Here is a 17,108-nt window from a genome sequence, read left to right on the forward strand (position 1 = left end):
CGCTTTGGGAATGGGAATGGAGTGAATAATATTCAAAACCCACAACAGTATTCTGAGTATTCTCGTGATTATACTGTGGGCTCCACTTCGAATGCTGCGAATTCGATGGTAGTATATCGACAATAAGTGGAGGAAAGTCATCATGATTTGGTCAATTTATTGACTCAGCAAATGACTACAATTCTGAATCCCATGATAGCTGATCATGAATCAAAATTCGAGCGTCTTGCTAGACAAGTCGAGAGGATTGCTCGAATTGTTGATTATGATGAAGGTGAGAGGCATAATACCAGGGGAAATAACGAAGGAATGGAAAATATTTTTCAAAATGAAAACCATATTTCGAATCGAGAAAATCCTCACGTGGTTCCCCGAGGTCAAAATGCTGATGACTTTTTAGCCAGATTGTACGGTGGTGAACGCTATCAAGTCACTAGAATTGTAGAAGAAGTACCGAATCGGGTTGGATTAAATGTTGGTTTTATGAATCAACCACATTTTGTGTCTGCTTTTTCCCAAGCGATACAAATGGCAGAAGTGCCGAGGGGGTTGAAAAATCCAAAAATAACTACAAAATTTGCTGGTAAAGTTGGAGAATCAACTACTGAACATGTTGCTCATTATTTGGTTGAGATCGGGAATTTAGCTAATGATAAAAATTTAAAAATGAAAATTTTTCCTTCGTCATTGACGAAGAATGCATTTACCTGGTTCTCAAATCTTAGACCAAATTTGATTACAATATGAAATCAGTTAGAAACTGCCTTTCACGCTCAGTTCTATCGAGGTAAAATGAACGTAGCAGTTACCGATTTAGTGGCTTTGAAACGTGAAGATGGTGAGACCATTGATGGTCATTTAATACATTTCAAAAATGCTAGAAGTAGATGTTATGTGTCATTACCTGAGAATGAGATAGTGAAAATAGCAACTATGGGGTTAGGATTCTATATGCGTAGAAAATTGCTTAATGTGTATATTCCCAATTTGGCCCATCTGGCTGAAAAGGTTCGACAGACCGAACTTATGAAAAAAGAAAAAGTGAAATATAGGAGTGAACAAAGATCGAAGAGTGAACCTTTTACTCGAAAAGAAAAGTTTGCCTATGTAACAATGGAGTCTTCCGAAGAGGAATTTGATTTCGAAACAGAAATCGATTTGGCCGAACTAAAGAAAGGCCCTCCTTATGTTTGTTCTTTGTTGAAGAAATTGCCAAGTAGTGAAAAGTCGAATGACTCAAAATTAAAAAGTGGAAAGAAATATAGTTTTGATATTTCAAAATCTGATTAGATTTTTGATGTGTTGCTTAAAGATAAACAGTTAATTTTACCTGAGGGTAGAACTTTGCTTTCTGTGAAAGATTTAAAAGGAAAGCCTTATTGTAAGTTTCATCAAGCAACAAGTCATTCGACTAATAGCTGTGTCCGTTTCAGGGACTTAATTCAAGAAGCGATAATGGAAGGACGGTTGAAATTCGATGATGGCAAGAAAGAAATGAAGGTTGATGTAGATCCCTTCGAAGTTGATGCCAGCTATGTTGAACCTTGCTTTGGAGTAAACATGGTGGAATGTCCTACAATTTTGATGTGGCTCTTGATGATTTTGAGTCACAAGTCAGATCAGTATACCCTAGAACAGGGGACGGTTTGTTAGATTTCTTGGTTCAGCAAAAAGATCAAGGACCGGGATGTATCTCTGTGTCCGCGGTGCAATGCTATTTTTGATGCTGAGGCAGCAGCAATCTTTGAAAAAGAAAGGATGAAGAAGGAGTTGGCTCATAGGGAAGAGCAGGCGCGTCAGAGACAGCCACTCAGGCACATAGAGGGCTCTAGTTCGAAGACACCTCAAGAGAATGTAAGCACACCTTTAAGCCGTTCTCAGGCTATAGGTGTTCAGTGGATCAGGAATTGTCAGGAATTCCAGAGATGTGATCATTTGTATCGGCGTAATCCATAGTGGGGGCATCGAGCACCTTCTCGAAATCAGTATTCTTATTATCGAGGTCGTGCTAGGGGTTATCCCCGAGGAAGAGGAGGAAGGAGAAGTTTCATTCAGAATAAGAAACTTTCGATTGAGACAGGCAAGGAACTAAGCAAGGGGGCAACGCCTTCTGTGCATTCAAGAATAGTTTTTCCTTCCGATGGAGAAACTTATCCTAAAGAAATTCCATCACCTGCTAAGATGGAAAAGGGCAAGGCAGTAGCCCAATCTTCTGGAGTTGATAAACACAAAGATGTTGATGTGGATGAAGAATATTTCGATGAGGGTGATGATGACATGGTTGGGACAATATCGATCATTCCCACTGAATATTTGGGGGAATATGAAGGAGATCCTGATGCAGATTATGGTTCGGAGGAGATCTTTATAGTATTTTACATCATTTTGAAATTAATACCACTAGATTGATACAAAATTTTAGAATTTTAAATAAATATATTTTTATTATTTAAAATAAATATATTCTTTTAATTTAAAAATAATATGAATGTATTAAAATGTAGGCATGTTCTTTTAATTGTGTGTTAGGATAGTGTGGGATAGGTTGTTGAACGTAAATCGTGCTATCCCATAGTGGTTTAGGTGAAAAAAAAAATAAACTATCTTAGGATGAATTATCTATAACAATATATAATGGGAAAACTTGTTTTGGTATCCAAATTTTTTTTCCACTTTTATCCTTCCTAATAACCTACCCCAGTATACGTCAGTTATTTCATGTTACAAAACTCCCATTATCTCATCTTCATTCACATTCTCTCTTATCTCATAAATCTACATAACTTCTATAATTATCTCTTTTTTCCCTTACTCTCTCTCCCTTCACATTACTATTATCTTTTTTTTTCCTTATTCACGTAACTTCCTTCGTTTTTCATCCATCTTCTCATGGATCATTCTCACTTTATCTAAATATAACGTAAAACGTAATATAATTTATTTTTCATCATCTATAACAATATATAATGGCAATACATGGGTTTGGTGTCTGTTACGGATCCAGCCCACGGATCCCATAACCCAGGATAGTCCCCGAACCCGGCTATCCGGGCCCGACCCACCGAAACCTTCTAGAAGGCCAGGAATCGGCCTACTAGAGTTCCTAACCAACTTTCGAATTCAAACGTCTCCCTTATCTTAGTCAAATAAAATAAAATAAGATAGCTACCATCACCTATAAATAGAGGACCCAGGTCCCTCCAGGTATTCATTCACTCCTCACATCTTATACCTCTCAGATCCATTCTGACTTGAGCGTCGGAGTATCTTTGCAGGTACCTCCCCCCATCGCTCCAGTCGAATAATCCGGCATCCGCCTTGACCCGCAGGTTCCCGATCCATCTCTCAACCCATACCAGAAACATCTTGTACATTGGCGCCGTCTGTGGGGACCGGCACCGATTGAGTTGGAATGGCGGACGGACTTGAAGAGCATTCCATCAGCCACCAAGACGACTCTAGAACACGAAACCCTACTCCTGAACACCAAGAAGCCATACTCCATGGAAGGATAGCAAGCGCCGTCCATAACAAAGAAAACGGCCCAGTCAATGCAAAAACTCGACATCCTGAGAATCCGGAAAACATGTCTGCCCAAATAATCCAAGAACTCTGCCACTGAGTACAGGAACTCGAAGGTCGGGTTGCCACCAAGGAAAAGCACAACACCGAAAACGGAAGTCACGCGATTTCCAGATCCAGGTCTCGCCACGACAGATCGCCAGAACGGCAACATGCCAAGAGACACGAAAGAAGCACCTCGCGTGACCTAAAACACAACAGATCACCAGAACGGCGACACAGCAAAAGATACGACCGCAGCGTCTCTCGCGACCCTGTTCACACGGACGACGACCGACGATACCGAGAAACCAAACGCACGAGAAATGACCACGTGATAATGGGAGCCACCCCCTTCACGGAGAGAATTTTGAAAGCAAAGCTCCCTAAAGGATTTGATAAACCCACGGACATGAAATACAATGGAACCAAAGACCCCAGGAGCACTTAACGGCCTTCGAAGCCAGAATGAACCTAGAAGGCGCCACCGACGCCGTCCGATGCAGAGCCTTCCTAGTGACCCTAGCCGGGCCAGCAATCAAATGGTTCAATGCCCTCCCCAACGGATCCATAACCGGTTTTCGTAACATATCACGGAAGTTCATGGCCCAATTCACCACCAGAATCACCAAGGTCAAACACCCCATCAGCCTATTGGGAGTCACACAGAAACATGACGAATCTACGAGAAAATATCTCGACCGATTCAACGACGAGTGCCTGACAGTCGACGGGCTCATAGACTTGGTCGCAAGTCTCTGCCTTACAAATGGACTCATGAACGAAGACTTCCGCAAGCACCTTACCACCAAACCACTGTGGACCATGCACGAGATCCAGAACGTCGCCAGAGATTATATAAATGACGAGGAGGTCAGCCAGGTCGTCGCTGCCAACAAACGGCAACACAGCAACACCCAACACGGCAACCCGTCACCCCGACATAACCCACCACCCAGAGAAAATCAAAGGGACCATCCCAAACCAACAAATGCAAACCGACCACCCAGAATCGGCAAATTCTCCAATTACACACCCTTGACAGCCCCAATTACCGAGATATATCACAAAATAGCAGACCGAGGTATCATCCCAAAAGCTCGACAACTCAAAGAAAGAACGAGCGGCAACAAAACCCTTTATTGCGACTACCACCAAGGTTACGGGCACAGGACACAAGACTGTTTCGACCTTAAAGACGCACTCAAACAAGCCATAAGAGACGGCAAGCTCCCAGAGTTCGCCAAAATCATCAGAGAACCAAAACGCGCGGAAAGAGACAGCTCGACAGAAAGAGAATGGCGCAACCCAAGAATGCCAAAACAACCCAAGGATAGCCCAGAGGACGACCCAACCATAATAGTAAACGTTATCACAGGCAAAGACGTATCGGGCAAGTCAAAATCAACACTAAAAAGGACCTCAAAGTCCTCGCCGTCAGAAACCAAACTCCAACCACCGCTGCCGACAACACGGTAACTTTCCTACCCGAGGACTACCAACACGGCACCTCGGCCGAAGACGCACCTTTCGTCATCTCGGCAAAAATCGGAACAGGACTAGTACGAAGAATACTGGTGGACACCGGTGCAGACTCCAACATCCTCTTCCGAGGAGCCTTCGACAAGCTCGGACTCCGCAACGACAATCTCCAAACACACCGCAACGGCGTCACAAGACTCGTAGACAACTTCCTTAAACTGGACGGTTCCATCACCCTTCCCCTCATCATAGGGACGGGTAACCAAAGGAAGACAATTCTATCCGAATTCGTGGTCTTAGAAGACTCCACGGCCTACAATGTCATTCTCGGAAGAAAAACAATCAATGACTTCTCCGCCGTCATCTTTACCAAATACCTCCTTATGAAGTTCACAACAGAAGACGGCTACATCGGTACTATCCATGGAGACCGGGAAGTCGCAGCAGAATGCGACAACACCAACCTAGCTTTACGGAAGAAGTCTCGTGACGCGGCTGGGATATTCCTAGCCGACCTGGACGCCCGACAAGACGGCCAACCTAGGCCAGAACCAGAAGGCGACATGGAAAAACTACAAGTAGGGCAAACCAAAGACGAATACACCTTCATCAACGAGAACCTCCCGTATGACCTTAAAGAGGATCTTTCCCAACTCCTGAAACAAAATAGAGACTTGTTCGCATTTACACTAGCCGACATGCCCAGAATTGACCGCAACCTAATGTCCCACCAGCTAGCCGTAGATCCCAAAGCCAAACCCGTGGCACAAAGGAGACGAAAAATGTCTCCAGACCGAGCAGCCGAGGTCAGAAGACAAGTAAAAGCCCTACTCGAGGCAAATTTCATTAGGGATCTACCCTACACAACGTGGTTGGCAAATGTCGTGCTAGTAAAGAAATCCAACGGAAAGTGGTAAATGTGCGTCGACTACACGGACCTCAATAAATCCTGTCCAAAGGACGCCTTTCCCTACCAAACATCGACGGATTGGTAGATGCCGCATCCGGCCATCGATACCTCAGCTTCATGGACGCCTACTCCGGCTATAATCAAATACCTATGCACCGACCTGATGAAGAAAAAATGGCATTCATCACCCCCGACGGGACGTACTGCTACACAGTCATGCCCTCCAGCCTGAAGAACGCCGGAGCCACCTACCAATGGCTCATCAACAAGATTCCAGAACCTGTCCAAGACCAAATTAGAAATCTACATAGACGACATGCTCGCCAAGACCGAATCCGGCGAGCAACTCATCAGCGATCTCAAGCTCATAATGAGCACCTTACGAAAACACCAAATGCGACTCAACCCGGCAAAATGCGCCTTCGGAATGGAGACAGGAAAGTTTCTCAGCTTTATGATCACACAATGCGGAGTTGAAGCCAACCCAGAGAAATGTCGTGCCGTCCTTGAGATGACAAGCCCAAAAAACCTTAATGACATCCAAAAGCTCACCGGCCGGCTCACTGCGCTATCCCATTTCCTCGGGGCATTAGCACAAAAAGCAATCCCCTTCTTCAAACTGATGAAGAAAGGAGCCCCCTTCAAATGGGACGCAAAATGCGAAGAAGAATTCCAACATTTCAAAAGAGTCCTAGAGGAACCACCAGTTCTCGCCAAACCCCAAACAGGGGAGACCCTCTACCTATACCTCTCCATAACGGAAGAAGCACTCGCAGCGGCACTCATCCGCGAAAACGAGAAAAAAGAACAAAAACCCATCTACTTCATAAGCAAAGTACTTCAAGACACGGAAACCCACTACTCACGCCTAGAAAAGCTAGCCTTCGCACTCCTCACGGCCTCCCGACGTTTGCGACAGTATTTTCAGACCCATCCCGTGATAGTCCGAACTGACCAAGCGGTCAAACAAGTACTACAAAAACCCGACCTAGCAGGAACAATGCTAGCATGGTCCATCGAGCTGTCCCAGTTTCAAATCAAGTTCGAACCCCGAAATGCAATCAAAGCACAAGCCATGGCCAACTTCATCGCCGAGATGACGCCGGGAAACTCCACCCTCGAGTCATGGAAACTACACGTCAACGGCTCATCGAACATCACCTCCGGAGGCGCCGGAGTCATACTCGAAAGTCAAAATGGGGTCATAATCGAACAGTCAGTGCGGTACGAGTTCCCAGTGTCAAATAATCAAGTAGAGTATGAGGCCCTCCTGGCAAGCTTAGCCCTAGCTAAGGAAGTCGGAGCAAAGGTCCTGAAAGTAAATACCGATTCACAGGTAGTCAGTTCCCAAATTAACGGAGACTACCAAATGCGAGATCCCCTACTCCAACAATACCTCGCCAAGGTAAACAAACTAAAAGAAGGATTCAATCGCGTAACCATACAGCACGTTCCTAGGGAACGGAATGCCAGGGCAGACCTCCTCTCTAAACTAGCCAGCACCAAACCAGGACACAGCAACAAGTTGCTAATTCAGGAAGTCGTTAGATCACCTTCTATATCGACCACGACTAATGCCTATCTGAAACTCTCTAGTCGGGAATCATGGACCTACCCTATCCTACAATATCTCCTCAACGGAACACTGCCAGAAGACCCCAAGGAAGAAAAACGGACAAAAAGGGAAGCCGCCAATTACACAGTCATCGCAGGACAACTATACAAACGTGGATTCTCGCAACCCCTGCTCAAATGCGTTGAACCCGGAGACACGGAGTACATACTCTGCGAAGTCCATGAAGGCTGTTGCGGCCACCACATCGGGGGTAAAACCCTGGCCAAAAAAGTCATCCGGGCCGGATACTTCTGGCCCACGGTTATCCGGGACTCCATGCAGCTGGTAAAAAATTGCAATAAATGCCAAAGGCACGCCAATATCCACCAGGCCACCCCACACCAGCTCAGCATCATATCGGCAGAATGGCCATTCGGTACTTGGGGGATCGACTTTGTCGGGCCCTTTCCTACGGCACCCGGACAACTCCGGTATCTCATCGTTGCCATAGATTATTATACCAAATGGATCGAGGCCGAACCCCTGGCCTCCATCACAGCAACCCAATGCCGCAAATTCCTCTGGCGATAGATCATAACCCGATTCGAGATCCCTGAGATTGTCATCTCGGACAACGGAACCCAATTCACCGATAGAAAATTCAGAGAATTCCTAGAAGGGCTACATGTATCCCACCCTTTTAGTTCGGTAGAGCACCCCCAAACAAACGGGCAGGTGGAATCCACAAACAAAATAATCGTCAAAGGACTCAAGAAACGACTCGACGAAGCCAAGGAACTGTGGGCCGACGAACTCGGATCAGTCTTATGGTCGTACCGAACAACCCCCCAAATGGCCACCGGGGAAACCCCTTTCTGATTAACATACGACGTGGAGGCTGTTATCCCAGTGGAGATAGGAGACCCAAGCCCAAGGAGAATGATTGGGGGTAACGATGAGGAAGTAGAACGAGACTTCACCGAGGAAGTAAGAAGCATCGCCCATATCAAAGAGCTAGCCCTAAAACAAAGAATCAGCCTAAGGTACAACCACGACGTCATCTGACGAGAATTCGTACCCGACGACCTCGTCCTACGATGAAACGACATCGGAACCCCGACCCCAGGGGAAGGGAAACTCACCCCTAATTAGGAAGGCCCGTACAGAATCAAGGCTGCAATCGAAAAGGGAGCATATAAGCTCGAATGACTTAACGGCGACGAAATTCTGAGGACATGGAACGCCGCCAACTTATGACGATACTACACTTAGACCGACCCCCTAGGTCGTCCCCTACCCTGTTTACCCTTTTCTTTTTTTTACTTGTTTCCCTTCTTTACTACATTTGTTTTCCCTCTTTACCACAATTTTTTTCGCACAAGTGTCAATCCCGGGTACTCTTTTTCGCCATAAACGGAGGGTTTTAACGAGGCCCAAACATTAATAAAATTTAATCAAGTTATTTTTTTTCCTTTGTTTCCTAAACACGGAATAAAAACACGGCCACAACTGGGGACCGATCACCCCCAGGCCCGAGATACGGAAATCCACGAAAAATCGACCTCACGACGGTTCGCTCATCCCAAACAAAGGGAACAAATAAAAACCAAAAAAGAAAGCGGCTTAAAAAACCGAATACACAAAAAGGCCCGAACGGCCTAAACGGCATAAAAACGAAGTCAGTCAAAGCCATAAGTCCACAGTCACACGGCCACACGGCCAAAAAACACAAGCAAAATACTACAAAAAGTCATAATCACAACTAATCAAGGTCGACGATCTGCCCATCACGGACAGTCTTGAAAGCTCCCATCACAGACTCGTCCGCTCCAGGCGCCAACACCAAAGCCTGAGCCTTCATCGTCTCCTCGGTAGCAGTAATAGCTTCCTTAGCATCAGCAAGCAACACAATTCTCTCCTCTTTTAAAACTACGACCTCCGCCTTCAAACCAGCCACCTCATACTTCAGCGTACCAACATCGGCCAAAAGCACGGCTGCCCGAGACTCGGCATCCGAAGCCTTCCTCCGCTCTTCCCCAAGTTGAGACAAAAGAGAAGTCTCAACCTCGGAAAGGCGAAGGATCTCAGCACCAGACTCCTCGGATGACTTCACTGCCCGTTCCCTCGCCGACTCGGCATCCGCAAGCAACCCCTTCAATCTTGCCACCTCAGTCTGAGACTGAGGAAATTTCTTATCCAAAAGGCCCACCTGAGCCATCACGGGCTCGGCCTTCCGGACAATCACAGCGGAACGAAGAAGGGAACAATAAAGGGACTTAGCCTGAAAGGTCACATCACATTCACGGAAGAAATCCTCCATGTCAGGCATAAGGTACTCATCGATAAAGGCAGGAGCGTCAAAACGACGATCCATCACTGACGGGACCGCACCCTCCCCCTCCACCAAATTCTCACTATCAACATCCTCTGACCGCTTTCGCTTTCGGGAAGCACCCTCCAGCGACATAACTACCACATCATCATCAACCCCTACACCCCGACCTGACCCTTCGATGCCACCTTCAGTCAACACGAGATCCTCAGAGACAGTTCTCGTCAATGTTCTGAAAACCGGTTCGAACGGCCGATCGAACCGGTCGAACGAGAAATCGTTAACAAATACGGTTCAGACAGAAGGCAAAACCGCCAAATTTAAGAATCAAAATTGAACCGCCAAACCGGCCGGGAACCGGTCGGTCGAACCAAACCTTGACCCGGCCGGTTTTTAAAATTTTGTCAAAAACGCTGCGTTTTGATCCAGAAACTAACCCTAGCCTTCAGTCTTCGGTCCTCACTCTTCAGTTCACTCAGACACCACTCTCGAGCATCCACCCTAAAGCCCTCCACTCTCACCTCTCGCACTCAGTGGCCACGCATGCAGTCTCTACCTCGAGCCACCGCCGCCGTCGTAACACCTCCATCGAAGTCACTCACCGTCGCAAGTTCGTGGAGTCAGCTTGGAGATTCGCGCATCCCTTTCCGTCGAAGTCAGCCATGGAAATCGCAGCCACCGCCACCATTCCTTGCCGTCGCGCAGTGTCGTCCTGAGTGACCTGAAGCCCTTGCCCCTGTCTCGGGCCCCATTCCCGATTCCTCAGTCTCATACATACTCTCATTATTTCTCCCCAAAACACAACCCTAGCCTCCATCGCGCCCCCGTTGGTCGCACTGTCGCCACCTGGTTCGTCGTGATCGTTCTTCAATCTTCCTATTTTGTGGTGCTCGAAGGCCCTTCCATTCCCCCAATGCCAATCCTCCTACTGATTGATGATAAACTGATACTGGTTTGTACATGCTTTTATTTTTTTCTGCTGTTAAATTTTGTTAAAGTTTCTTGATTGTACTCATTGCCTAAAGGAATACTTGTATCACATAGCTCACTGCTAGTGCTTGCTGTTCGTGTTTGTTTTTTAGTTCATAAATTATCAAATTATATTGATTATTGAATGGCTCTGCTCACTACTGCTATGATGTGTTTTACCCTGGTTTGTGTCTTCTTCGCTGCTGTGCTATGCTTTTTTGGCTCTTTGTTGTTCATTGCTGAGTATTTTTGTGTTTAATTAAGTCAATTAAAACTATGCTTTGGGCTTAATTGTGCTTAGATTGTTAAGTTAGTTAATTCAGCATATGTTCTGCTCTGCTGTTGTTGTGCTGATATTTTGTATTTTGTGATTTCTTTGCATAGTGATGTGCTGCACGAAACTGAATTACTGCTGTTTTGTGTGTGTTTGTGTTTGTTTTACTGTTTTGTGATTTAATTATGCTTAAATGGTGACTGTCTTCATGATTTTTTATTTCAGTTATGTAGGATTTTATGATTTCTTTGCCTAGTGATGTGCTGCTGGATATTGAATTGCTGCTGTTAAATTTTTGAAACTTGACAAGTTTGAGGTCTTTGTGGATTCACTAGATTGTAATTTCCCTTTTGTGGATGATAAATTACAAAACTGGTGAACAGATATATATTATGGAATCAATAAGCAAACTGAAAGCCGGATGATATATATTATTCCATTCCTTAATTTATGACTCCATCCAGAATTAATGGCATGCAGCATTAGTATCAATAACATTGTGATTTATGGTGGATTTTGATGATTGATGATAAGTTTGGATGTTGGCATTTTATGTTTGGTTGCCTTATTTTGTTATTTGACTTTTGAGTTTATACTTGAATAAGATCATAACATTCTGGTTTATGTAGTACTTTAATTTGGATAAATTTTAAGGTTTATATTAGACTATAATTATGTTTTAATGTGTTTATTTATATTTTATTTATTATTCTATTATAAAATAGTTTTTTCGGTTCAACCACGGTTTAATCGGTTGAACCTATGAACCAATGAACCAATAGCTAGAGCGGTTCGATGACCGGTTCGATTTTTAGAACCTTGGTTCTCGTATCATCAGTGGGTCGTGAGGTCGGAGTGGAGGGAGTACCGCCAGAAGGAGTCCCCTGAGACAACTGAGCCTTCAACCTTGCAAGAGTCGTCAAACCCCCAGCCATCTCAACTGCAAAAAAGATCAAAAGAAGAAAAAAGCGTAAGTACCCAACTCGGAACCCAAAAAATAAAAAAAGTGGAAACAAGACATAGATCACACACCAACATAGGTCCGACAAGTGACCGGGTCACCCATCACGTCCCTGAGATTAAGAGGATGCACCCCAAACAACTGCCACAAGACGAGGGCGACATCCTGGTCCTCCGCAGTCAAGAACTCCTGCGTTACCCTGGTAAGAATAGACGGCCCCGCCCCAAAATTCCAATATGTGGGGAACCGCCACTCACCCTCCAATGTCAGCCAAAACGGATGATGCCCTCTTGCAGGACGGACCTTGAAATACCCATTCTTAAACCCATGGAAAGAATCTTCATACAAGCCGAAAACCCGACGATGAGGCTGAGCCCTAAAAGACATATATCCCTTCTTGTGCTTCCCCTCCTTGGAGGGAAGGGTACACAAGAAGAGAAAAAGGAATACATTCACAGATACCGGAAGCTCCAAAAACTCACAGACGAGCTCAAAAGTCCGGATCGCTACCCAACTGTTCGGATGCAGCTGGGACAGCGCCACGGAACATCGGCTCAACAACTATTGAACGAAAGGGGAAAAGGGCAACCGCACGCCAAGACGGGTGAACATTGCTTCGTACACCCATAACCAATCCGGAACGGTCGGCGAATCCAAATTAGTATAACAAACCCTCTCGTCAACCCTCGGAACAGAAAACTCATAATGACACTCCGCGTCACCACCCCCGCAAACAGCCCCCTCGTCACGAAGCCGTTGGAGGTTCGCCTCCGTCATCCGCGACGGGGTCCCCCCACACATCACTGGTTACCCAGGAATAAAGGGCAGGGACGCCCCCGCTGGTATCACTGGAGCCCTCACACCCTCGGCCCTTCGACGCGCCATACCTAAAACAGGGAGGAGCACCACCATCAGCCTACTAACCCTATGCAGAAGCAGAGAAGACAACCAAAACCTACTACCCACTACCAATCCAACACAGTGGTGCTCAGCCCCTTTAAAACACAAATACCACCACCACCCAAAAAACGCAGTACAAGAAAGCAGATGGCAAAACAATGCATGGCAAATACAGAACAACAAAACACCACATGATGAAAGCAAGAAGAAATAGAAGGATACCAACCTGATAATGCAGAGAGCAAGCCCGAAAAATGCTGAAGCAGGGAAGCAGAAACTTAACCGCGAAGAAACGCCAGAACACAATGGAGAGAAAGAGATTTTTCAGAAAAGAGAGTAAAAGAGAAAATGAAACAAACGAGGGAAGTAAGAAGGAAAGCCAAAACGGTTTCAAAAAAGGTAAAAAGATGCAAATAGCCCTGAAAAGTAAAAGTGGGCGTAGGGGCAATAAAGGGAAGCTACCCAAAAAACGTCCCCTCACAATAAATGCCCCCTTGAAAAAAGAAACCAATAAAGTACGCCTCGAAAAATGCAACAGGCATAAGGACACAGAAGAGTCGTGTCAGACCAAAACGGCCAGGCGAAACTTCGGCCTAGCCACAAAAACCGAGGCCGGAGCACCGACCTCTCCTCAAAAACGTCAAACGACGACTTGAGAAAACAAAAGAAGGCCACAAATGGTCAAGACCACATCTCCCAGCGACAGACCGACCTCGCTCGCTCTCCCGCTGCGGGAGAAACTGTTACGGATCCGGCCCACGGATCCCATAACCAAGGATAGTCCCCGAACCCGGCTACCCGGGCCCGACCCACCGAAACCTTCTAGAAGGCCAGGAACCGGCCTACTAGAGTTCCTAACCAGCTTTCGAATTCAAACGTCTCCCTTATCTTAGTCAAATAAGATAAGATAAGATAGCTACCATCACCTATAAATAGAGGACCCAGGTCCCTCCAGGTATTCATTCACTCCTTACATCTTATACCTCTCATATCCATTCTGACTTAAGCGTCGGAGTGTCTTTGCAGGTACCTCCCCCAATCGCTCCAGTCGAATAATCCGGCATCTGCCTTGACCCGCAGGTTCCCAATCCATCTCTCAACCCGTACCAGAAACATCTTGTACAGTATCCAAGATTTCTTTCCAGTATTACTCTTTCTAATTAACTTCTCCACTTAATGTCAGTTATTCACCTCTGAAAAAACTCCCATTACTCCACTTGGCCACCTTGACGTAACTTTCACCTATTATCTTTCACCTCTTACCCATTTTTCTCTTCTGATTTCATCTCTTATTAATATTATTGAATACATTAATAGATTTTAAAAATACATTAATCTCATACCAATATTAGATTTGCTTTTAAACATTCAGATACTTCTATAACAATATATAATGACAATACATGAGTTTGGTGTCCAAGATTTCTTTCGAGTATTATCCTTTCTAATTAACTTATCCACTTAATGTCAGTTATTCATCTCTGAAAAAACTCTCATTACTCCACTTGGCCACTTTGACGTAACTTTCACCTGTTATCTTTCACCTCTTACCCATTTTTCTCTTCTGATTTAATCTCTTATTAATATTATTAAATACATTAATAGATTTTAAAAATACATTAATCTCATGCCAATATTAGATTTGCTTTTAAACATTCAGATAATAATAATAATAATAATAATAATAATAATAATAATAATAATAATAATAATAATAATAATAATAATAATAAAATTGGTCCAAATCCAAGTAATAGATAGAACGATGATAATATTAGTGGGTATAAATTATCATTTTTTAAAAGCTTTAATTCATACTTAGTAAACTTTCAATTATTTCTAATATACTATGTTACATATATCTATAATACAGTGTATTATGATTGTTAATTATTCACTTAAAATATTTATAATATTAATTTAATATTTACATTTTTTTATTATGGTACTATTTTAATGTAATCTAAATTTTTATTATGTATTTATAATTTTTATAAAAGTCATTCTTAAAAGAAATATTAATCTTATTTTTTAATTTTTTTGTCCAACCAATATTAAATCATTTATATTAAAAGATTTAAGTAATTCAAAAAATATTATTTATATGTTAAAAATTTATTTTTAAATATTCAAGTATTAGAATTGGTCCAAATAATATACTGAATGATGATAACATTGGTTAGTTGTGTATATATATTCAATTAGTTTGTTAATTTTATCTTTTGAATTATTTTTTATTATGGTACTATTTTAATGTACTCTAATTTTTTATTGTGTATTTATAATTTTAAAAAGAATCATTCTTAAAAGAAATATTAATTTTATCTCTTAATTTTTTTAGCTCTGACAATATTAAATAATTTATATTAAAATATTTAGATAATTCTAAAATTATTATTTATACTATAACAAAATAACAATATACAAAGAAAATATGGGAGTTTGATGTTCAATTCTTTTTTTCTTATTCAATGAGTTCTGCTTAGCAATTATCGTATAAAATATTTATTTAAAAATATTGGTAATTTTTTATTTAATTTATACGATAAATAATAATATTTTATGTAATTTTATTTTGTTTAATATCTAATAAATTTAGATTCGGTTTTTTTTTTTAATTTTTTCCAATTGAAATACTCCCACTATATGATTGACAACTTTGATTTCTATCATAATAACTATTTTTTTTCTACTATTTTCTATTTACTATTTTTTATTTTTGTCAAAATAACTATTTTTTATTCTAATAATAATTGTTCCATATAGAGAAGTGCATCTTGGATATAAAAGTAAGAAAAATTGAAAAAAAAAAGTGAAACAAATTAAAAGGTAAATTAATAGAGTAAAAGAATTGAAGAAGAAGTTACATATGATTTCTTTTTATAACCGTTATTAAAATAGAGATGAAAATGAGATAGAGAAGATGAGTTGTTGTTCTGGATCATATTATTATCATTATTTTTTTAACTATGTTTTTTCTGATAATATATATATCTCTTTATTTGGTACTTTTATAATTTAATATTTTAAAAATTTTTTATAGTAGTTTTAAGGTAAAAAAATATGATATAAATAAGGTCACGTCAATATTAAAATAATAACAAAAATATTTATCTACTAAATTTAAAAAATAAATAATATATTAATAAAAAAATAATTTCTTAAAAAATAATAGAAAAGCGGCAGGCATATAATTTGGGATATTTGGTGCCGTGTAACGATTTATGAACTTTTTTGAAGGAGTTTAATGCATAAATTATCCTAGATTGTGGTGTTTAATATAATATTTAATACACGTTACTCTAGCATGATTTATGTAATAGATTTAGAAGATTCACGTTTTTGAATTTGATCTAAGAGAATCAAATAAAATTAATTTTTTTATTTTATTTAAATAAAAAAGTCTAAAAGATATGTGTAGAATGTATTTATCTTTTTTTATTTTTTTAAAGAAATAATTGTACTAGCAAATGGAATATGTAGAAAATATTAGTTTGAAATTTGGTGTCAATGATTTTGTGGGAATCGTGTTTAACATAGTTGGTTAATATGAAGACAGAAAAAACGAAAATAGAGATTCTTTACAAGTCTAACGAAGATATCATAAATGCCAAGATAATTCATCGCAATTTCATGTGATGAAAGACAAAAATGTAATTATGGTATATTGTGGACTGGTTGATAGCATAAGCATAGTTGAAATTTTGGCATGATCTCTTCCATATTTGTTACATGTCTCTTTAGTTGGTGATGTTATAGTTTATTGTGATGATATGATGGTAGTTTAATTGTATGAGTTAGGTCCTTTTTATTTGGTTGAATTTTTTCTATGGTTATCCTATTCTTGATGGCATGCCAAAATAAATATTTTCATTAGTTGTTCTATTTTTTTTTCTATTTTTGGGTCGATTTTATTTTTAAAAAAATTTATTAAAATTTTTTATTGTAGACAAAATTAATAATAAAGTAAAGTACATTTTTGTTCCTGACCTTTTTTTTTGCGGACATTTTCATCCTCAAAGAATGAAAAATACATTAAAGCCCCTGACCCCTGAAAAACGTGGACATTTATATCCTTCCATTAAATTCAGCCGTTTGCACTGGACGGAAAAGGATGAGCTGGCAGAGGTGGCGCTAAGGTGGCTGTAACGGAGGCCAGGTGAC

At 41.6% G+C, this 17,108-nt stretch overlaps 2 protein-coding genes across 2 annotated transcripts; both read left to right on the forward strand.

Moving 5' to 3' along the window:
- The first annotated feature begins 4,029 nt into the window (after positions 1-4,029).
- LOC148550039 (uncharacterized) lies at positions 4,030-5,960 on the forward strand. The gene is made up of 2 exons (XM_088495910.1): positions 4,030-4,923; positions 4,980-5,960. Exons 1-2 carry the CDS (start codon positions 4,030-4,032, stop codon positions 5,958-5,960), a joined length of 1,875 nt encoding a protein of 624 aa, XP_088352036.1.
- Positions 5,961-6,269: 309 nt separating this feature from the next.
- Positions 6,270-8,099, forward strand: LOC148550040 (uncharacterized). The gene has a single exon (XM_088495911.1). It carries the CDS (start codon positions 6,270-6,272, stop codon positions 8,097-8,099), a length of 1,830 nt encoding a protein of 609 aa, XP_088352037.1.
- Positions 8,100-17,108: the final 9,009 nt, after the last annotated feature.

This window comes from Arachis ipaensis, chromosome B8 (genome assembly GCF_059453495.1).
Source record: "Arachis ipaensis isolate K30076 ecotype BB chromosome B8, ASM5945349v1, whole genome shotgun sequence".
In the NCBI taxonomy this organism is placed as follows: Eukaryota; Viridiplantae; Streptophyta; class Magnoliopsida; order Fabales; family Fabaceae; genus Arachis; species Arachis ipaensis.

Bases quoted from the DNA above. Each gene is read 5' to 3' on its own strand.
- LOC148550040 (XM_088495911.1), top strand. From the start codon at position 6,270: ATGCTCGCCAAGACCGAATCCGGCGAGCAACTCATCAGCGATCTCAAG.
- LOC148550039 (XM_088495910.1), top strand. From the start codon at position 4,030: ATGAACCTAGAAGGCGCCACCGACGCCGTCCGATGCAGAGCCTTCCTA. The intron at 4,924-4,979 runs GTAAACGTTATC...AACACTAAAAAG, and splicing joins AGGACGACCCAACCATAATA to GACCTCAAAGTCCTCGCCGT.